At 51.0% G+C, this 21,131-nt stretch overlaps 9 protein-coding genes across 9 annotated transcripts; 4 read left to right on the top strand and 5 right to left on the bottom strand.

Moving 5' to 3' along the window:
• Positions 1-161: 161 nt before the first annotated feature.
• Positions 162-1,163, top strand: N7459_004185 (putative pyrimidine 5'-nucleotidase; the record flags this gene model as incomplete). Its single annotated transcript, XM_056943369.1, has 4 exons — positions 162-233; positions 302-314; positions 482-907; positions 1,003-1,163. The coding sequence occupies 4 exons, from the start codon at positions 162-164 to the stop codon at positions 1,161-1,163; spliced, it is 672 nt and encodes a 223-aa protein (XP_056800252.1).
• A 445-nt stretch (positions 1,164-1,608) lies between these two features.
• Positions 1,609-5,795, top strand: N7459_004184 (uncharacterized protein; the record flags this gene model as incomplete). Its single annotated transcript, XM_056943368.1, has 2 exons — positions 1,609-2,034; positions 2,097-5,795. The coding sequence occupies 2 exons, from the start codon at positions 1,609-1,611 to the stop codon at positions 5,793-5,795; spliced, it is 4,125 nt and encodes a 1,374-aa protein (XP_056800251.1).
• Positions 5,796-6,487: 692 nt separating this feature from the next.
• On the bottom strand, positions 6,488-7,741 carry N7459_004183 (uncharacterized protein; the record flags this gene model as incomplete). Its single annotated transcript, XM_056943367.1, has 1 exon — positions 6,488-7,741. One exon carries the CDS (start codon positions 7,739-7,741, stop codon positions 6,488-6,490), a length of 1,254 nt encoding a protein of 417 aa, XP_056800250.1.
• A 416-nt stretch (positions 7,742-8,157) lies between these two features.
• Positions 8,158-9,627, bottom strand: N7459_004182 (uncharacterized protein; the record flags this gene model as incomplete). The annotated part of the gene is given in 2 exon segments (XM_056943366.1): positions 8,158-9,497; positions 9,513-9,627. The coding sequence occupies 2 exon segments, from the start codon at positions 9,625-9,627 to the stop codon at positions 8,158-8,160; spliced, it is 1,455 nt and encodes a 484-aa protein (XP_056800249.1).
• Positions 9,628-10,769: 1,142 nt separating this feature from the next.
• N7459_004181 (MFS general substrate transporter) lies at positions 10,770-12,400 on the bottom strand (the record flags this gene model as incomplete). The annotated part of the gene is made up of 5 exons (XM_056943365.1): positions 10,770-11,039; positions 11,118-11,450; positions 11,515-11,778; positions 11,851-12,106; positions 12,183-12,400. The coding sequence occupies 5 exons, from the start codon at positions 12,398-12,400 to the stop codon at positions 10,770-10,772; spliced, it is 1,341 nt and encodes a 446-aa protein (XP_056800248.1).
• A 507-nt stretch (positions 12,401-12,907) lies between these two features.
• N7459_004180 (Zn(II)2Cys6 transcription factor) lies at positions 12,908-14,578 on the bottom strand (the record flags this gene model as incomplete). Its single annotated transcript, XM_056943364.1, has 1 exon — positions 12,908-14,578. The coding sequence occupies one exon, from the start codon at positions 14,576-14,578 to the stop codon at positions 12,908-12,910; it is 1,671 nt and encodes a 556-aa protein (XP_056800247.1).
• A 356-nt stretch (positions 14,579-14,934) lies between these two features.
• Positions 14,935-16,219, top strand: N7459_004179 (M20 family metallopeptidase; the record flags this gene model as incomplete). The annotated part of the gene is made up of 3 exons (XM_056943363.1): positions 14,935-15,800; positions 15,853-15,980; positions 16,032-16,219. 3 exons carry the CDS (start codon positions 14,935-14,937, stop codon positions 16,217-16,219), a joined length of 1,182 nt encoding a protein of 393 aa, XP_056800246.1.
• Positions 16,220-16,663: 444 nt separating this feature from the next.
• Positions 16,664-18,248, top strand: N7459_004178 (MFS transporter; the record flags this gene model as incomplete). The annotated part of the gene is made up of 3 exons (XM_056943362.1): positions 16,664-16,812; positions 16,870-17,988; positions 18,044-18,248. The coding sequence occupies 3 exons, from the start codon at positions 16,664-16,666 to the stop codon at positions 18,246-18,248; spliced, it is 1,473 nt and encodes a 490-aa protein (XP_056800245.1).
• A 670-nt stretch (positions 18,249-18,918) lies between these two features.
• N7459_004177 (OSTA/TMEM184 family protein) lies at positions 18,919-21,107 on the bottom strand (the record flags this gene model as incomplete). Its single annotated transcript, XM_056943361.1, has 7 exons — positions 18,919-19,063; positions 19,136-19,491; positions 19,544-20,584; positions 20,640-20,727; positions 20,789-20,842; positions 20,901-20,918; positions 21,007-21,107. 7 exons carry the CDS (start codon positions 21,105-21,107, stop codon positions 18,919-18,921), a joined length of 1,803 nt encoding a protein of 600 aa, XP_056800244.1.
• Positions 21,108-21,131: the final 24 nt, after the last annotated feature.

Genomic DNA, 21,131 nt, shown 5'->3' with positions numbered 1-21,131 from the left:
GGGTCAAGGGAACAACCCTGGATCGCGCATGAAGCATTACCTTCTTGCTGTTCTCCATGCATCGCGCATTCTCCTGCTTACCTGGCCGCCAGTTCCTTCGTCCTACTCCGATACTTTCTCGGCTAGCACCTGCCTTCCCCTCGACTCCCCGCGATTTCACAATGGGAGCCACCAACGGTGCCAGCAGAGTCGGTGACTCACGCCCGGTATTCTTTTTCGACATTGACAACTGTGTACGTGTGATATAGCCTTTACTACTGTAAAGAAGGATGTCGCTAACGCTTGACGACTGAATTTACAGCTCTATTCTAAAGGTGCAGCTGCAAATCGATCATTAACCGCTGAGAACTATGTGCCGAGGCAAAGCTGACAGTCACGCCCAGCATGCAACATACACGATGAAATGCAGAAGTTGATCAGTCAGTGACCGTAAAAATATCATACCTCTTGACTCGCAACTGACTGATCTTGCTTGATATAGATAAGTTCTTCGTCAAGCACCTCGACCTCACCCCGCAAGATGCACATATGCTCCACCAAAAGTACTATAAAGAATACGGACTTGCCATTGAGGGTCTTACACGCCATCATAAAATTGATCCACTCGAGTTCAATTATGAAGTTGACGACGCCCTGCCCCTCGATGCTATCTTGAAGCCTGATCCCAAGTTGCGCAAGCTGTTGGAGAGTCTGGACGCCAGCAAGGTGAAGCCATGGCTGCTCACAAATGCCTATGTCAATCACGCGAAACGGGTGGTGAAGCTACTGGGCATCGAGGATCTCTTCGAAGGTATCACATTCTGTGACTATGGCCAATTGCCGCTGGTTTGTAAGCCAAACCAAGAGATGTATGCGAAAGCAGAGAAGGAGGCCGGTGCTCCCAGTACCGAGTCGTGTTATTTTGTTGGTACGTCTTATTTTCTATCACGTCTCTGGACGTCTGTGTTGAATCCCCAAGATCACTAGCTGGGGCATTGTATGCTGACCATCTCAATCGTCCAGATGACTCGCACCTCAATTGCAAGCACGCGCAAGCTCGGGGCTGGACAACTGTTCACTTGGTGGAACCAGGGATCGAGACTCCGCGTATCCCGGCCTCGAAGTACTTGATCTCAAGCCTTGAGGAGTTACGAGCTCACTTCCCAGACATCTTCCGGTCTTGACAAAGCGAAACCACTCAGATTATGTGATACGATGTGTTCGACGATGTTACTATAGAGTTTTGAGATCATGGTCCTGACCCCTACTACTGTAGATAATGAATGAGCCGGTTATAGTTACTTTACTGAGTTGTTCTCCTTATCTTATTGCCAACGACAGATCATGACCAGGAAAGTAGAGAATTACTCTTCCTACTAGCATTCGTACAATATTGTGAGTACCTAGGCATTGAACTATCAATGTTATTCCAGAGCCTAGAAAATCGCTCCAATCGTTGGAAGAACTGAGGCTGCATATCAATTCTGGTGCCTCAGGCCACAAGAGATCGGCGCGCGCGTGTTGCGGACTCCTTAGTGCTCCGTCCTCTCTCTCCTATCAGCACTGGGCAAGCACCCTCCACCATCATTTCCCAGCTCACATCGCAAGCCTTGGTTCTGTGATCTCGCGATGTCTGGTCAAGAGATCTCACCCGGCTCGGTGATTACCCTGACCGACGGGCGACAGGCGACAGTTCGTTTCATCGGTACCACTCACTTCGCGGTTGGAGATTGGATCGGTGTCGAATTGACCGACGCTACGGGGAAGAATGATGGCGCGGTTCAGGGCGAACGATACTTTGACTGTGAACCAGGGTTCGGCATGTTTATTCGCCCAACAGCGGTGGGCAAAGTCCTGCAGCAACCTCCGCGAGAGAGTAAACAAACCACTCGGGCCCGGACCAACACAACCACCAGCAGGCAATCACAGAGTGGGGTTTCTGCCGTCGCGAGAAAGCAAAGCGGGCTTCCTCCAACAGCTGCGAAGCGCCAAAGCACCAATGTATCATCAACTCCAACGCCGGCGCCCAAGGTGGCTCCCCGATCATCCCTCAGGGTACGTCTTTGTCTGCTTGAGTCCGTGCGGCGCGGTACTGACTGACTCTCAACCATTTATAGTCACCCACGAAGTCTCCGACGAAGCAACTATCCGCAACTTCGGGTCCATCCGGCCGCTCTTCGATCAGTAGTGCCCCGCGCACCTCTACAGTGGCTTCTAGCCGACCACGACCAACTCCCGCTGTCAGATCCTCCATGGGCCCTACTGGAACACAGACAGCTACCTCGAGAGCCTCACGCCCTTCAGTGTCTGGTCCAACAACCCGAACGTCAAGAGTGGGATCTCAAAGTGCCGTATCATCTGCAGCCACCGGCGTATCTAAACGTCCCTCCCTCCGCCAGACTGCACCTACAAAAGCATCGGATGGAGGAGACCCTGGGTCGAGTGGGCCATCAGAAGAGCCAACGGATGCAGAATCACTTGATACGGGGGAAGAAGGGCTGCAAGACAGAGAGACGCCCCCGGCAGCTGCACCTGCACCCAAATCATCCAGGCAATCCTTGACTGCCGCTCGCTCAACAGCTGTTCGCTCTGGTGCCTCAGCCACAGCAATGCAGCGTCAAAACAACAATGCTACCGTTGCTCGGGAGCTGGAGGAACTCCAGACGAAACTTCGAGTTATGGAGAAGAAACGCTCCGAAGATCGAGAAAAACTCAAGATGCTGGAAAAATTGCAATCCGAGCGTGATAAGTTTGAAAGCATCATTCAAAAGCTGCAAACCAAGTATCAGCCCCAGCAAGTCGAAATCACTGAATTGCGCAAAAGGCTTAAGGATACCGAGGCTCGTCTTGAGGAGGTAGAGCGGATGGAAGCTGAACATGAATCGCTTATGGAAATGGCAACGCTGGACCGAGAAATGGCCGAAGAGACAGCCGAGGCCTTCAAACACGAATGTGAAGCTCTTCGGTCCAAGATGGAAGAGCTTCAACTTGAAGTCGAGGTTCTTCGAGAAGAGAATGACGAGTTCAGTCAAGTCACAAGTCCTGAAGAGCGCTCTAGCCACGGCTGGCTGCAAATGGAGAAAACGAATGAACGCCTTCGCGAAGCGCTTATTCGGCTTCGAGACGTGACCCAACAGCAAGAAGGAGACCTCAAGGACCAAATCAAAGAACTGGAGGAGGACCTTGAAGAGTACTCTGCTGTCAAGTCAGACTACGAGGCAACAAAAGAGAAGCTTCTTGTCGCAGAAACAAATGTGGATGACCTCAAGCAACAACTGGAGACCGCGCTCGGCGCAGAGGAAATGATCGAAGAACTTGCCGACAAGAACATGAGCTATCAAGAAGAAATCAACGAGCTCAAAGCTGCTATTGAAGACTTGGAATCGTTGAAGGAAATTAGTGATGAGTTGGAATACACCCATATTGAGACCGAGAAACAACTTCAGGAAGAGATCGATTATCGGGATGGTGTTTTCAATGAACAATCTCGGAAGATCTCACAGCAAGATGAGGTTATTGAGGATCTCGAGTACACCTTGTCACGCTTTCGGGAGCTGGTGACAAACTTGCAGGCCGATTTGGAAGACATGCGAGCTTCCCAGCAGATCTCGGAGGCGGAAGCTACCGACCTGACGACCCGATCTCGTGCCATGATGGATCTGAATATGAAGCTTCAAGCCTCCGTATCCAAGGCTCAAACGAAATCCATCGACGTGGAACTCAATCGAATGGAAGCCGAAGAAGCCATGCATCACCTCTCCATCGTGAAACTTTATCTCCCTGAATATTTCGAAGGAGAGAAAAACTCTGTCTTGGCCCTGCTGAGGTTCAAGCGTGTGAGCTTCAAGGCTAACATGATGAACAACACTGTTCGCGAGCGGATCTCTGAACAGTCGTCTATCTCCTCTCACGAGGAGATGTTTCATGCCCACGAAGTTTCGGAGCATCTTCTGTGGATTTCAGCAATCTGTGATCGGTTTGTGAATTTTATCAGTGCTTGTTCTCCAGAGGAATTCAATCACACCAAGGCTGCGCTTTTCGAAATGGAGCCAGTTGAGCGTACATTGAATTTCTGGGTCGAAAATCTGAAGAAGAACGAGGTGGTCATGCAGAAGTTCGCAGTAGAATTGCAGCGTTCCATCGCTCTGCTGGTACACCTTGCAGAAAGTATACTCCCGTCGAGCCCAGAAATGTTCGCGGATGAGTTGTGCATGCACGCCAGTTTGTCACAGGCACATCTTGACCATGCTGCTATGACTGTTGCGCGGTTGAAGACTATTATTCAGTCCAAACTGCCGGCTCCAGAAGAAGAAGGCGGCGCGGAGAGCTCATTTTCTCTAAATAAACTGGACGCCTTTGTCTCCCAAGCACGTGGATATAAGGTTGCTATGGGAAAGATTTGTCGAGCTGTTGAAGACCTACGCTCAAGGTCCCTTGCGCTCTCAAAAGACTCGGATGAACCATTCAGAAAGACTGAAGGTTCTACTCGAGTGCTCTCTGACCTGTCTCGAAAGCTGGGCGAGAGCGTCTTGGCTCTCACAAGCGACGAGGGCCGCACGGAGCCATACACCCCGGAGGAAATTCTAGAGAGCATGTCGCAAGCTTCTACAGCGTTCGTGCAGTCCTCCGATGCACCAAGTGAAAATAACGACCCGATTACGCTTCTCGTCAGCAAGCTGCGCGACGTCGGCAATCACCTTGATGAACTCGATCCCGTTGCCTCAGATCTTTCCCGGACTACTGAATTTGAGAGAGGCGCATTCCCTTGGATCGCCCGAGCTGAGGAGCTCAAGTCCAATAAGACTATCTCTCCCGACGCTGACGAGGAGATTCGACGCCTAAAAAACGAGGTTCACGAGGTGTCTACTGCACTGGGCGTCAAAGATAACACATTGGAAGAACAAGGTATCAAGATTGAGCTTCTTGAATCGCGGATGCGCGAGGCCAGCAAGAAGGCGTCAATGGTGAAGGAACTTGAAACCAAGATCGAAGAGGTTCAGACAGCGGGCGCCGAGCTCGAAAAAACGGTTGAACACCAGAAGAGAGAACTTCAAACCGCTGAAGCTGAACGAGATGAATATAAGACCCGTCTGGAAAGAATGAAGCGGGTATCTGGTACTGCAGGCGTATCAACTACAGGCGATGGCATTGTCATTGACAACGAGGCCTCCCTGGCTGCGATGCAAGAGAACGAATCTCTTCGCGCGGAAGTTGAAAGTCTCCAGGCAGCGGTACGTTTCTTGCGTGAGGAGAACCGTCGTGCTAATGTCCTCGACCCTTACTCCGTACAGCGGTCTGTGGATATGCACGCCTGGTTGGACGCACCGCTCACCCGTGTGCCTCCCACTGTCGAGCAAGAAAAGGTTCAGCGCACTGCTCTGGAAAGCCGGGATGTCTTGACCCACCTTCTGAAGCTGACGAAGGAATCTCGTGTCTGCGACTTGAAGTCTACATTCGCGCCCCCTGCCAACGGCGAAAATGCCAGTGTCAATCGCACTGCATGGCGCCCGTCGAAGTCTAGGCTTCGATATCAGGTGCTCCAACAACGAGAAAACTTTGAGAATTGGGCCGAGTGGCGCAATGACATTGTCCATCACGAACGTGAGCAGGATCGTCTCGCTGCTGCTAGGCGAGAGCGCGCACTTCGCGATCGCATGCCGAAGCATGCTCATAAAGCCTCCGTCGAGTTTCCCCAGGGGCTTGGCCATGGGATGATGGGCCGTGCATGGCAGATCCTAGGCATGCAAAACCATGACAAGGCCGCTTCAACGAGCGGGCCAGGCCCAGATGGTGTGGAGATTGTATCTACAGACTAAGTGCTGTTCTATTTGTCTGTACAGCATGACTGTTATCTGAATCTTCCACTTGTGCGCTTATTTGCCTTCGTCAAGATACCCTCGCTGCACATATTCTCTTACATACCATATTGCGTTGTCGTCTGTCATGTGTGATATAGCTGGGGCTTGAAGGCCTGATGAAAACTGTAGATACTGGATGCAATTTTTATATTCGCAATTAACATGATACCCTATTTGATAGCATAATTTTGCCGTATTCTTCGAATCCTCTGTAGAGTTGATAATGGCTTCGCAATGAGCAGATCTTAGGCGCTCACAAATCATCTCCAGGGTTATCAGTATCCCTATCGAACTTCCACCTGAGGTCGCCATTCTCACTCATCACAGATGGATGCCCCCCACTGTATCAGTCAACAAGTTTGACATTCCAATGCTGTGTCATGCTAAGTTATGTCATCGTAGCGATGCAACTAGTTAACTAGTTATATATTGCATATTTGACATGTCGTTTGACTGGTCATTGAAGAAATTCCACGGGTGACAAGCATTCCTGACGATTGTCCACGGAGATTTATTTTTGCAGCATACGGTGTATTGCTGGTACGTATTCCTTTGGGAAATAATGCAGGGAATAAATTGTGTCTAGGCTATCAAAGAAGGCTCAAGCATGGCGGTAATGGGGTAGTCGAGTTGATATACCCACCCACTCCCTAGTGTTTTGCCGGAGCGAGCCTGAAGTAAACACCGGCTTCTTGACACTGAAGCCCCAGCGATCTCACCTCCGGGTCGTGGAAATCCTGGTGTCTGGAGCCTTTAAGAGTCAATTGAGCAAGATTCGGCAGAGAGAGTGAACTGATCATGGCCCTCAATCGTTCAACAGCCCACAGGAGCTCCGAATCATCGCAGTTGCACAGACAGAATCTCTCAAGGGAAGGCGGCAAGGTTACTTGTCGCCATCGCTCATGACTAGAACCCGCACCAACCAGGTAACGAGCGCCGATGTGCAAATCTTTGAGTACTGTGAAGCAGGCAAAAGATCCCTCGAGGGTCCCATTGCCCGGACCATAGATCCTGTGATCATCACAAACCCAGATCGACTCAAGTGTTCTCGTATGAAGTTGAAGGGCTTGGTAGAAATCTTCCACTAAAAAATAAGCAGGTCTGTTGTCTGAGCTATGACTGAGGTGGATAGACCTCAGTCCTTTGCAGTAGCTGATCCAGTGAAGCATCCCGCAGGGAGCGCTTCTCGTGTGCATATCCAATTGAGTGACGTTGGAAAAAGGTGGTCCAGGATGATCGCCGGTTGAGTGATTCGAAAATTCACGGATATTGTCCACGCATACTCTCCGCAGGGCTGGGAGTCGGAAAAATGGATCAATGAAGTACGAGGGAAAGCCTGCTTCGGGATCCAGGCAAGTCGCAGATAGCTCTTCAAGATTCGGGAACATGGAAGGGTTCTCTCTAGCGGCTTTCTCGAACATCCTTGGAACGTAAACTGGGTGTACCGGCCACTTTATTTCAAGTATTTTCAAGCCTTGAAGTCGGGAGATGAGCAGTGCAAGCCATACATCGGTGTTCCCTGTCCGTAGCTGATGCCTCCAACTCTTTCTTGCCTTCTTGGTGATACCGACTTCTCTGACAACCCTCCCCAAGAGTTTGCGGCTAAACTGGGATGTAGGGACGGATGTTAAGCCTTCGGTATCCCAGGGGTCCAATTTCAGGTGTCGCACTGCCTTGGCTAACACTGAGTTTTGGACGACGGCGCGAAGAAATGTGCATACTGTTCTAATGCTCTGGATCGATGAAGGCTGACAATTGCGAATCTCCACGGACGAATACAGTAGCAACAATAGGGTGTTGTAGAGTCGACGAGAGGTAATAGCCAGGTGATAGCGATCACTTTTGTTCTCGATATTGTCGTTGATCAGCAAAAGAATTTCATTGGGGCAGTCGGTGAGCTTCATATTGGATGTGTGATGTCTGAGGTGGGCAGAAGAGGGGGGAGGTGGATAGAGAAAATGGCCGGGAAGAATGAGAAGCATATCATATATGGCACGGGGAAGATGTCCAGGTCAGCCTCAGTGTTTGTGTCTGACTTCCAACAATTGACTCCTGTTTCACATCGATTTACAATACCACGACAGTGCTAGCAGTGAAATTCTTTGATTCAATCCACTTCAACCTAGTCATTAAACGTATATCTCCCGTGGAATCATTACTTCTCAGCCAAGGGGACCAAACATGCAGCAGGAAACGTAAACCGGAATCCAAAGGGGTATTTCAACAAACAGCAAAAATACCAAACGGCAATTAACCAAGGCAAGCATTAAATCAAATGGCCAGGAAGATCAATATCGCAAGCAAAACCATTTCCTCGGATTTAGAAGGCCACTCCCATGGTTGATTCAGGGTACCGGCTATGCTCGTATCCATGAGAAGGGGGATCGGAAAAGCGTTGGGATTTGCTCTTGAGGATGGTCGGGTGGTAACCAGCGGCTTCAAGATCCTTCTCCATTGTTGGGGACGGCCCCCGCAGGGATGACCGGGGAGTAGTGAAACCGGTAAAGGTGCTCGAGACAGAGGCATTGGGCTTGCGAGCCTTAGCACCACCGGTGATGGTGGTGATGGTCGAACCCACTGTTGTTCCACTTAAGGTGCGTGTTCGTTCCCAATCAAAACCATTTTCTCCAGCCAGGGAAACTGATTTAGACAAGGAGTGTTTGCTTGGCAAGAACCATTGAGAGACACGGTTCGATAAGGGCATCGAGGCGATGGTTTTACGGTTGTCGGTCGGTGAGTATGAGGGACGACGCAGAGAAGAGATTTGAGACGGCAAGGTCCGCGAGCTTGCTGTTGATGGGGAGTCGTTGATAGAGGGTTCCCCGATGGCTTCACCATCGGTTCCTTCCTCTTGGTCTTTTCGAGCGGGTGGAGTCCGAGGCAATGTCTGGCGTGGTGGTTCTGGGATGCTAGCATGACCGGGCCATTGACTTGCGAACGTGATGTCGCTTTCTTCCGAGTCCGACCTGACATGCACAGGGACAGGCTCAAAGTCTTCCGGCAGGAGGGTTTCGACGGGGTTGACGATCGAAAAATGTGGGATTAAAGCGCTTGCGATGCGAACCGGAGGGGGGCGTTCGATAACATTCTCCAGGTTTCCAACAGACCGGCGTTCTCCTGACCCTACAGGCTTGCGGGCAACGGCGAATGCACCTTCTGTTGACTGGCAGCGTTGAGTGCGGATCCCGGTAGGAGAGAGCGTGCGTGGTGGCACGGCTAAAGGCTGGCGGTGACGATCCTCCTCCAGTTGGAACGTTTCGAACGAAGGCAGATCTGATAGCCGATTTCCCGATCGATGAATACTGAGCTCCAGAGGCTGGTAGTGCACAACCGAGTAATCCTTAGCGGGAACTTGAGGGTGAAGAGACTGCACCCGGCGGAAGTCTGACGGGCCACTGATTTTGAGCGGCGCTGTAGTGTGTCTCTTCCAGGACATACTCACGCTTGCCCTATCGGATGCCCGCGAGGCAAGGTTCTTCCCCTCCATGATCCATGACGGGATGGAGTCTCTCTTATGAGATATATCCGGGCTGGGAAGATCGTCGTACACCACCAGCTTCATCGGAGGAACCAGATGTGGCTGCGTATGGCATACTTGCATCTCCCTCTGCACACCTGTACTCGAAGATGAGTCGTCTTCGACCATGCGGCGATGGTTGACTGGGAATCACTAACCTCTACCCTCCACCTGCCGGCCACTCTGGCTGTCCTCACCAGCAGACAAACATGACAGGCACGATCGCATCCATCCGGTGAATAGCGACCCCGCTTGCTCTAAAGCCAGCGTCATGGCGACCAGCGCGTTGAAGAATTAATCCATCACCTTTCTCGAAAGGCGAGAACCAGCAGGCGAAGACAAAGAACGGGAGGAGAAGAAGAAACAAAGGAACGACGGAACGCCCAAGGGTCGCACGAGGGCGATGAGCCCCCACCAAGGCAGGATGAGGATCCCGCCATTCCTGCACAACACGAGTTCTGACTCGCCATGGGGCATCCACCCTGGATAGGAGTGCCACTCACAAAGCGAGCCTATTCCCGGGAGAGAACCCGGGGCCTCCCAGCATGCAGAAGGAACGGCGATCGCACAAGCGGAGTCAGTTCGGACATTCTATTTGTCGGCCTGCAGTGGAGATATCACAATCCGACTCGCCAGCAAGCTCTCCTATGTATAGCTGTGGTGGGGTGCCCCCAGCTCGGCGCGTAGAAGGAACACGCTTGCTACCTTGGCCCACAAGTCGTCGTTTCAGGTGTAAGATCATCGCACCGAGGCTCTGTGAACTCGTTTCATCGTGGCGTTCAACCGCCGGGATCGTTGGAAAGGAGAGTGTGGAGAGGAACGATGGATATCCATACGCGGAAAGTTTTCTCGTTATTTCAGCCGGCCCTCGCGCTGAGAAAGGAGGCATACCGTCCACATTGCAATATGGTAGCCGACTAGTCGCTTTACTAGACCAGTCTTCAACGTACATCCTCAAGGGTCTCGTGTCTAGATTTATTGATTTATTATTATTATTTTTCTCATTTCGGGGCGAGATATAGCATCACAAGGGATAATAATATATAGTGTAGGCTTCTCTTGAATATTCATCCGAGTCTACTGTAAAATTTCTTCGTGTTTGATTATCGTTTGGGTATTTGACACTAGAGCGCAAAGTACCGCTGCATTCTTCGTTTGTTGATTGCAATATCCAGCCTGTTGTATCGAAGTAATTCTACGTATGAGGTGCGAACAGCTACCCCCGATCTTCAGACCTATGATACCCGGCTGTCTCTTGTCCTTCGTTGGGGCCTTGGATTGGAAGTCCTCCTTCCCACATACAATCAGTTTGGTATCAAAATAGCACACGTTCGAATTAATATGTATTTAATGCCGAATCTCAGAAGATAAAACACACAAACCTCTCTCCAGACTCAAATAAATGCCACATGACATCAGTACACGTATTGGAAGCCCGTCATCTCGCGGTCGGTTTGGTCAAGTAGAGATAGATCTAGGTTTTCGCCCTGTCGGGACTCCTCCGTCATTTGGGCACCGCGGCGCTTGTTTTCCCAAATAAGATAGAACCGCATTCCCAAGATCAGGAACATATCAAGAACCAGACAGACCATCATAGCTGCAAATCCCGACGGGTAGCTTGGTGCCTCGTCAGCAAAGAACAGCTGTGGTCCGATGATGTTGCCAGCGCAGTACGCGACAAAACACTATCCAATGATCTTGGGTTAGAAAACAAGCCTTTCCACGGGAGCAATTTTTCTCGTGCTCTTTGGTGAGAAGCTTACCATCGCATTGACAGTTGTTTTCTTCGTTATTCCAGCAATATTTGCCACATTCAGAGAGAGCAGAAGCGGGAAATTGGCGGTATATGCGGAAAGCAGGCAGTACCCGGAGTATCGTGCCCAGATGTGGGAATTGTCCACTTGACGAATGACAACTGCACCGACGACGGCGATGGCTGAACAAATGACCATCCAGATTGTACGGGTATTCTTCAAGTACGTGCTGCCAAGGGCTGACCCAAGGACAAAGAAGCCCTGGAATGCGCAGACAATCATGCTCACAAGAAACGTCTTGTTGGTTGAGAAGCCCATACCCTCGATGACGATTGCCGCGAACTATATCCAACAACGATGGTTAGCATAGGTGTTGCTAGATACTGAGCCGGAAGATTCAACTGACGTTACTGATTCCTCCGTTCGGAATATTCGCACATAGCATTATCAGCACGGCGAGCCAGGCTTTAGGGTCCTTCAGAGCTTCTATCAGTTGCTCCTTCTTCCACACCTGGTGCTTTACTCCCGTTGCATCGGTTTTGAGACGATTGACCGCAACGGTCCTGTCGGTATCAGACAGAAACCATGCCCGAGAAGGGGCATCAGGAAGAGTAAAAATCAGGCAAAGTCCCCAGATAAACGTAATGCCACCGAAAACAATGAACACGAGCTGTAATGAATTAAATTGGTGATTAGCATCCACATCTCTATCTCGATTTAGGATTCGGTGGGGAATACATACTCTCCAGGGGGAGAAAGTGCTGACATGCCCGAAGGCATACATCAACGGGCCGCTGAAAAGCCCCGATATAACATTTCCCAAAAACCAAACACCTTGGCGAAGGGGCTGCTCGCGGCGGGTATACCACATCGAAGTGATAATACTGAAACCTGGAGCCACAGCTGCCTCTGCGAACCCCAGGAAAAATCGAGTAGCCATCAGTCCAGCCGCGTTTTGGGTTGCTCCCATACAGCAAAGAACCACAGCCCAAGCCGCACTAGTTTATCATCAGCTCGAATACTTCCCATTTTATTCTGGGGATTGGAAGGACGTGGACATCGTGGGAGACTCACATAGAAGACGCCATGAATTTTCCAATGGGGAACCGAACGATAAGCAGTGCAATTGGACCCGAAGCTGCAAGGTAGCCAAAGTTGAAAATACTGGAGGCCCAGGAGTACTCTGAGCCTGTCAGGTTTAAGTCCTTTCGTAGCCCGAGGATGGCTGCATTGCTCATAGTGGCCTTGTCCAAATACTGCAGCATATAGGAGATGACAAGCATCGGAAGCATGCTGGTAAAGACCAGATGGTTAGCTACAGTAGCACTGAATGGTATGCCCAAATGGGTACTGACAACATATCAATTCTTCGCAAGATACGGTGCGACTCCTCCGGGGGGATAGAAGAATGGGACACCGTCTCACAAGACGCTGTCTCTATATCGACGGGTGGTTTGGAAGGGGAGGCCTCCAGGCCGTTTTTCTTTGGCGTGTCTGCCATTATGCGATGAAGGATTCCCGGTACGCTGGATAATTCAACAAAAGCAAAAGGCGAGTAGTGTGCGCGTGCTGGAAGTCAATGTCCGACTCAGATTCAACAAGATATTTCAGAAACCACAGCTGGAAATCCAGCTCCATTCTGCATCATATATCCCAAAAAACGGCATGGTGCTCAATTGGGTGCTTATCTCTTGGACCGTAATACTTTCTGGATTTGGTTATCTTCCAAGGTTGTTATCTGTGTCGCGCGCGAATCAGCCGGTACCCGACCAACCTTAGCCGATGAGCATTAACCAGGCTCAGATGATGAAGCGCTCCAGTCTGTCTGATTGGAAGTAGTCTAATAAATTCACTCTTTCCTTTCGGGTGCGTTGATCAGCGAGTAGGAGGAGCAACGCTTGTTCAGCCCGTCGGTAATTCTCACCCCGATATCGAAGACGAGCAAACCGCAGCGATACCCAGTCTTGATGGGCCAGGTCGTCTGTTTCGAGAGCTGCCATGAACAGTGGCCAGGCAATTCGCGCCATAGCCGACTCTCCTTCATCTTGGTATGCTTGATATGCCAGTGTGAAAATCTCCTGTAATCCATGCCGCTGCTTCTCACTGAACTTGAATGGCTTAGAAAAAGCAGTGATACGAAAATACGACAAGATAGCGGCATGGTATATGGGCACCACGAAGCGCACATTGGTCACAAAGCAGCGTCTGTCGCCTGCGCTCGTCAGATCCAGACGAGGCGCTACACTCAATATCTCACTATATCGCTGACCGATGTCATGCAGTGCTCGCGCCACGGGGAGGGGGTCGATTTCTTGCTCATTAGTCGAGTACATCTTGGTCAGCTGAGCGAGAATATGGCGAATCTGTCCACATTCTCCGTACAAATAGAATAACTCCCGACTTTCGAGGTCATCCAGTAGTTGCGACTGAGGATAGTTCGATTCCCACACACTCGTATGCAATGAAGCTGAGTATCGGTGAATGGCCGTAAAACCTCGGAGTCGTGAAAATATTTCGTTCTCAGCGAGGCCGCTCATTGCATCTCCCAGGACGCGGTTGAAGTCTCCACCAAGATGAAGCGATTCGGCGCTGGCATCTAGAAAGGCAATCCAGACTATCATTCGGCCGGCAAAAGGGCTGATGCGCCACTGTTCATCGGGCTCCGAGAAGTTGCACTCTAGAAGACGCCGCAGGTTGCCCAATCGGTGCTTCAGAACCATAGCTGCCCCTCTCAGGTGTGCGACGAGTCCCTGACCAATTCCGTCCCCATAACGCTGCTCATAGAGGATCATCAACCAAAGAGTAGCCAGAATGCTGTCCAGATCGGTTGCGTTTTCTGATGAAGGTCGTTGTACAGCCTGCGCCAGCAATAGCATAGAAGAGCTATAATGTTCCATTGCCGGAGATGGATCCCAAGCTTGTTGATTGCTTAGTTCCTGGAAGCCTAACGCGCATACCATGTGCATGACCATGGAGTTACTCTCCCCTAGGGAAGCAATGATAGCTGGGACGGAGTAGGCGGGGTCTTTCGTGTCAACAGAGGCAGATACCACAGTCCGGAAGCATCCAATTGCCTCCTGATCGGCCAGAGACGGCTGGAAGCCCCCGGTGACCGAAAGGTTGTAGCGTGTTAGAGAGGATGGCGAGATAGGACTTGTCACGGGCGATGTAGGAGAATGGTCTAAGAGTGGGATCTCGCGCGACTCCCGGGATACTGCCGGGGTTGGGATTGAACTTCCAGCATCATTGGCTTGGGACTGGAGGTGGGACTTTGCCGATCGGTTTCTCTTGGGATATGGCTTGCGGCGTCGAGGAGCGTAGTCGCATTCCCGATCCAAGCGCTTGCATCGCCGACACTGGGGTCTCTCTTCGTCGCATTTGACTTTCTTTTCCCTGCAGGTCCAACAGCCTTGTCTGGAACGTGAGGACTTCTGGTGGAGCGTCTGGTTTATCGATCTGTCGCGAGCCATCAGAGCGAATGACGAAGAGAGGAGAGAGTTGGAAGAGGGAGGTCGTCTAATTCAACTTAAAGAGCCGACCAAGCGACACTCGGCATCAGCACTCACTCCAGAGATGATCGATCTCTTATCATCGACCAGCGCAAGCCACAGCCGGCTTTCGATACGCCGTGGAAGATAAGCCGGTCGGCTATTTGTCTAGTTGTATCTTTGATCTTGGAGCCGAGATAAGGCTATTTCCAATTATCTCCATCCCGCCAAGGACTCGTGCCAATAAAGCAGTTCGACATCTTCCAAAATGTCGCGCTATCATCTCGCCGATTTTCAGTCTGCGATTCGCCTCCTGACAGACGATTTCTGCGATCAGGATGAACCAACTTGATACCGTTCGCGGGCACATTGCGGCCGCCATCGAGGCCAACGCGCAAGCCTTGCGACAGCTCAACCACAACATCCACAGCCACCCGGAGACTGCGTATGAGGAGATTTACGCACATGACACCTTAACATCGTTTCTTGAAACAAGAGGTTGGACGGTGATACGCCATGCCTATGGCTTGCAGACCTCCTTTGAAGCGGAAACCAGTATCGACAGTCCCGGTCCCATTGTGATTTTCTGCGCAGAGTACGACGCTCTTCCCGGAATTGGCCATGGCTGTGGCCATAATCTGATTGCTACTGCTTCCCTGGCTGCTTTTCTGGGTCTCGCAGAAGCTGTGCGCCAGACAGGAATGCCCGCTCGAGTGCGCATCCTTGGAACGCCAGCTGAAGAGGGAGGGGGTGGAAAGGCCAAGCTCATTGACGCCGGGGCATTTTCCAGTCCAGACGTTGTCGCAGCAATCATGTCTCATCCTATATCTTCGCACGATCTGCCGAACGGGTATCAGGGGATCGCCGGGTTCCCGACAATTGCCAGCCACAAACTTCGAGTGGAGTTCCGGGGAAAAGGTGCCCATGCTGGGGGAGATCCATGGAATGGACGCAATGCCTTGGATGCAGCGGTGGGTGCATACAATAACATCTCGCTCTTGCGGCAGCAGATCCAGCCCGATGAGAGGATTCACGGGGTTATTGAAAACGGTGGATCCGTCCCCAATGTGATTCCGGACTACACCCGGATGAACTGGTATATACGGAGTCCAACGACTGCCCGCGCCGACGATCTGCTCGTCCGGGCGAAAGCCTGCTTTGAAGCGGCGGGACTGGCCACTGGGTGTGAGATAAACTACATCATGTATGTGATCGTTGCTGTCGGTGCCTTAGACAGGGCTAATAAGAGTGACCAGGGCGCCTACGTACAAAGATCTGGTCTTCCACGATACTTTTTGCGATCAATATACGCGAGAAATGGCCATCCTAGGACGGACTGTTTTGTTACGGCAAGAGTCTGCGGCTACTATCTCGACGGATATGGGTATGTTCCTTTTCTTGTCTTCCATATGCAGTAACTCATGCATCTGCATAGGCAATGTTTCCCACTTTGTTCCTAGCTTTCACGGGGTCTTTGGTATTGAAACACCCCCGAATATTCCGGGGCATCATCCGGAATTCGCCAAGGCAGCTGCGCTGGACGGAGCGCACGCAGAGGCAATTCTTAGTGCTAAAGCTATGGCTATGCTTGGATGGAACGTGCTAGCTCAGGCAAAAGAATAGAAATTTCATATCCCTTTTCCAGACAGAGATCTCCTATAGCATACAGGCCGTTGCCTGAAAGTTCCGTAGATAACTACACGTTCAGGAGGGAAGTTTGCTCGCTCTCTTTGGAAGAGTCATTCTGTGATAGCACTGCGTGAAATTAGCGAGGATTGCAACTATCAAGCATCGGTTCTCTATCTACAACGAAGTGCCTTCCTGCTAGTCGACTCAATAATGATTATCGCTCGTTCCGCCCCCACCGATCCATGCATAAAATAGCCGATGCAAGTGGTCTTCTCGTGCTGCACACGACCACCTTGAAATAGCCGACCACCCTCGAAAACATCCATCCAAGCTGGCCATGTCTCTAAGGTGTCTTATTCTCTTGCCAGTATAAATGCGTTTCTTTGCATCGACCCTTGCTATGTGGAGGAGAAAAAAAGCAAAGGAGACTGTGCACCAATGGACTCCCAGACGAGTAGCGACGAGGAAGTATGTGGCACACTTGTCACCAAGCCACCCAATGTCTCCGAGTGTGCTCATAACAACGTCGTTGGGTTCGATGGCCCAAATGACCCTGCGAATCCCATCTCATGGAAAGTCCCAAGGAAGTTCGTTGTCCAGCGCTCAGCATGAGTTTACCTTTGCTAATTGAGCATCCGTTTCAGAATCACAATTTCCGTGGCTCTCGCTTTCTCAACCTTCACTGTTGGGCTGAACTCATCTCTCTTCTCCTCTGCTACAACGGCAATCATGCAAGAATATCAAGTTTCCCATGACCTGGCCACACTCAGCGTGTCTCTCTATGTACTGGGTTTTGCGACGGGTCCAATCTTCTGGGCGCCGTTTTCAGAACTCAACGGGAGAAGAATGCCTTTGCTGCTGGGTACTTTTGGATTTGCCGTCTTTTCCCTGGGAGTCGCATCTGCGACAAACGTCCAGACGGTCATGCTTTGTCGGTTCTGGGCAGGTATCTTCGCTGCATCACCCATGACCGTGGCGGCGGCAGTGTTTTCCGACCTCTTTGACGGCTTGGCTAGAGGCCCGGCAACATCTATCTTCTGCATTAATGTCTTGATGGGACCAATGCTGGCCCCTTCAATCGGCGGCTTCATCTGCGCTTCCTCGTTAGGTTGGCGCTGGACTGCATGGCTGGGCAGCTTGATGGGATTCACGGCATTCGTGCTCGATGTCCTATTTCTGGAGGAGACTTACGCACCCGTGCTTTTGACCAAGAAAGCCCGCTCGCTACGTCACAAGACTGGAGACTGGAGCTTGCATTCCAAGCATGAAGAAATCGAAGTGAACGGCAAAGAACTTGTCGTTACATATTTGGCCCGCCCCCTCCGCCTGCTGTTCACCGAGCCCCTTGTGTGCTTGATCTCGATCTACCTCGCGTTTATTTACGGACTCATGTATCTCTTTCTCACAGCGTACCCTCTGGTCTTCCAGGGGGTGCACGGGTTCAGCCCGGGTGTGGCTGGACTCGCATATATGGGCATTGTAGTAGGCATCATAGCTGGTGGCATCTACGTGATCTCCACACAGCCTTCCTACCACCGCAAGCTCAAAGCGAACAACGGCGTCATCGTTCCTGAATGGCGCTTGCCACCCGCAATGGCCGGTAGTATTACGTTCGCCGCGGGGGTTTTTTGGTTCGGATGGTCAGGATACCAACCCAGCACTCATTGGATTGTGCCCATCCTTTCTGGAATCCCAACAGGGTTTGGGCTGTTTTGCACTTTTCAGCAACTCTTGAATTATCTCATTGATATTTACCTGCCATAGTGAGTGCGTCCCTTTCCGGGCCCTCTGGAAGATCTCTGCTGACCACTATTCTAGTGCTGCCTCTGTTAATGCGGGTAGCTCGCTTCTCAGATCTCTCTGTGGCTTTGGATTTCCCTTGTTCGCGCAGTCGCTGTTTGACTCCCTGGGAATCAACTGGGCGAGCACACTCCTTGGGGGTATTGCTGTTTTGTGCATCCCGCTGCCTTGGACGTTCTATCGTTGGGGCCCCAGATTGCGGGAAAGAAGCAAGTATACTTAGATGTGCTCTTGGCTTAGTTCCCATCTCTCAAAATACACGATTGCCCCCTTGCGGGATCTATATATTTCAGGTGAATTAAAGTGGATATGCCGTGCAAGCTGTAGCGGAATAGATTCAATAAAGTTAGGCCAACATACCATTTCCATCAATCTTAGAGACAAGGAACATATGCTACTGACAGATCTCCTAGGCCAGTTCCAATATGTTAAGACCGAACCGGAGGGAAGCGATGAGACCACAGCCAAAATACAACTACACCATGACCAATTGATACCAGGGCGGGGGTATGATTTGCTGATGCCGCGCAGGCTAGTAGGATGAGGTATATGTATATTGAGGAATAACAAGACAAGTGGGATTATGAGGTGTGGATGAAGCTTCATTATTCCCTGTCTCCATGTCTATTTCCTTTGTCTATTCGCTCGTTCGGTGTGAGATTTAATGGTGTCGACATGTCATTCTTGCTTCCGCCGGACGGAGCACCTGCATAATCCTTACGCATACTAATTAGGTTGCATCTGGTTAAAAGAATGCTGATTGATTGATCGAGTGATCATACTGGTGTACGGGATGAGACTACATAGGACGAAGCCCGGAAAAATCGATAGGTCAAAGCGGAATCGTGGAATAAGGGTCGTGTTCGAACCATAAAAAACTATACACGGAAAATTTACTTGTCCCATACATTATCTTCCTCCAAAGCACCGTAAGCCCAAGGCGTGGGTGTTCGATCTTCGTCATTCGTAGGGTCGGTTGGGTCTTCCCTGGCTCGAGACCCGTGTTCAGCTTCTTCGATTGGCTGTGCCGAGGGCCTCCTATAAATATGAAAACAGGGTCAATCGAAACGATGCTTGCTGGCCAATGGGGCCTGGTATGGTGATACTCACGAGAAACGCCGGCTTTCACTTCCAGCCCAGGCGGATCCAAGCTCTCTCTGTGTTTGAGTTCGGTCTTCCTCCTCGGCCTGGTGGTCTTCGACCACAAGATCCACGAGTTGGCTGCGATGCGAGTTGTGGGAGTTCGTCGAGCTGGCATTGCGCTGCAAGGGATTGGGCGCGCCCGAGCTCCTACTGGATTTGCTAGAGCCGGGTTTGCGATTTTGTCTGCTTTCGGTGCCTGATGCTCGACCCTTCCGATGCGAGCGCGATTTCTTCACATTGCCCCCGGTATTTGAACTCTGGTGAGCCCTGTTGACGGGAAGCCGCTGGTCCCTTGGGACTTCGTTGGCTGTGATGACCGGATACTATGGACAATCAGTATGAGGTTCTCAAGCGACAGTAAGGCGTTTCACATACGTTCCAGTCCCCAAATTCGAGCGCCCGTGCATTGGCGAATAACCGCTCATCGTCGTCGTCTAGGGTAATCTCAATCTCACTGTATGACCGGAACCTCTCTGTAGAACTGCGGCTGCCTCGTTCACTACGCCCACGATGACTGGAATCGCCCCCTGCTAGCAACGGCGTGCGACTGTCCGCTTCGGCCGACCTGCTAGCTTCACCTGGCTTCGGTATCCAGTATTTAGCTTTCCCACCGCGCTCGTACCTCATGCCGTCCATCACTCGTTTGACCCGCGAATGGGATTCCGCGTGTGCGATGATGTTATCGCCCGAGTCGAAGAGCCGGTAGTCATAGTTTTCGCCTCGTAGAGTGATCTTGGTGTCTTCAACCAAGTCTAGGACTCCGAAAGCGTCCCGCAATGCATACTTCACCGGCAGTCGTGCAGCGGAAATCGTGGGATCCGCATAATCATGCCATGAGAACGCATACCAATGGGCCATCGCAAAGAACGGCATTTCAAAACAGATGAGGCTGTCCTGAATGGCTGCAGCGAGATTGTCCGGGGTATAACCCGCAAGCCCATTGCCCAATGCTCCAAGCCACTGCAGAATGGACAAGAAGAACCCTTGCCAGTATGAGGCGAAAATGATGAGCTTTACACACAGAAACTTGGGAATTGGACGGAATGGTATGAGGTCATCGTGCAGGCATACCCAGAAAATGGCCAAAGAGTAAAGACTGACGGTGACGCTGATGTTGTATACAATGCCAGTCCAAAGGTACCCCGAGGTGATGCCCAGATAGCCTTCCTCATAAGTGTCAGTAGCCTTCATAACGATGGAGACGATTGCTAGAATAGGCTTCAACCAGGCATACTGAAGGATGCCACGTTTGACTGCAAGAAAAGTGTGGGGATCGGAGATATCGATCTTGGGGAGCAGATGATTTAGAGGCCAGGCATGCGAGACGGGAGGACGACCGTGTGCCATGATGATCAATGCTCGCTCTCCTCCGAGAAAGTTGATTAGTAGCTGGAAGAATGTGTAGATGGTGAATGCCTGCCAGGATTCACCGTCAGTATCGTCCAACCAAGCTTTCGAACGCATCAAGTACCTCATAAATGTCGCGAATAGGATCGAGGAACTGCGCTGCCCTCAGTGACACAATACTTGTCCATGATGATGCTGCGTATATGGGCACCCTGATCTCAATCAGCACTGCCCGTCTTAGCCCCTGAAACCCGTCTGCCGACTACCACTAACATTAAAAGTATGCGCACGACATATCGCTGGAGCAATGGTTTTCGGTAGTTTTTGCTGCGAGATCTTAGTCAGTTGCTGCAAGGGAGGTCGCTGTCGCGGTCGAAGCTCGTACGCCTGAAACCATATTGACCTATAAGCCAGAGCACAAGTCAGCTGCTATCTAGGAAGACCACAAGCACGAGAATCAACAGATAAAGCCTCTGCCGTATACAACTTACACCAGAGAGAGTAATGACGAAACCAAGGCCGAGACACCGGCGACAATAATAATCGCTCGAGCTAGGCTGGAGCCTGTACCTCCGCCAGGCATGGTCTTCATGATCGAGGGCGAGTATTGACAAGT

The sequence above is a fragment of the Penicillium hispanicum genome (genome assembly GCF_028827665.1).
Source record: "Penicillium hispanicum strain IBT 35686 chromosome Unknown utg000004l_segment0_segment0, whole genome shotgun sequence".
NCBI lineage: Eukaryota > Fungi > Ascomycota > Eurotiomycetes > Eurotiales > Aspergillaceae > Penicillium > Penicillium hispanicum.
The sequence above is the reverse complement of the archived record's forward strand: the minus strand, read 5'-3'. Positions and strand labels throughout refer to the sequence as shown.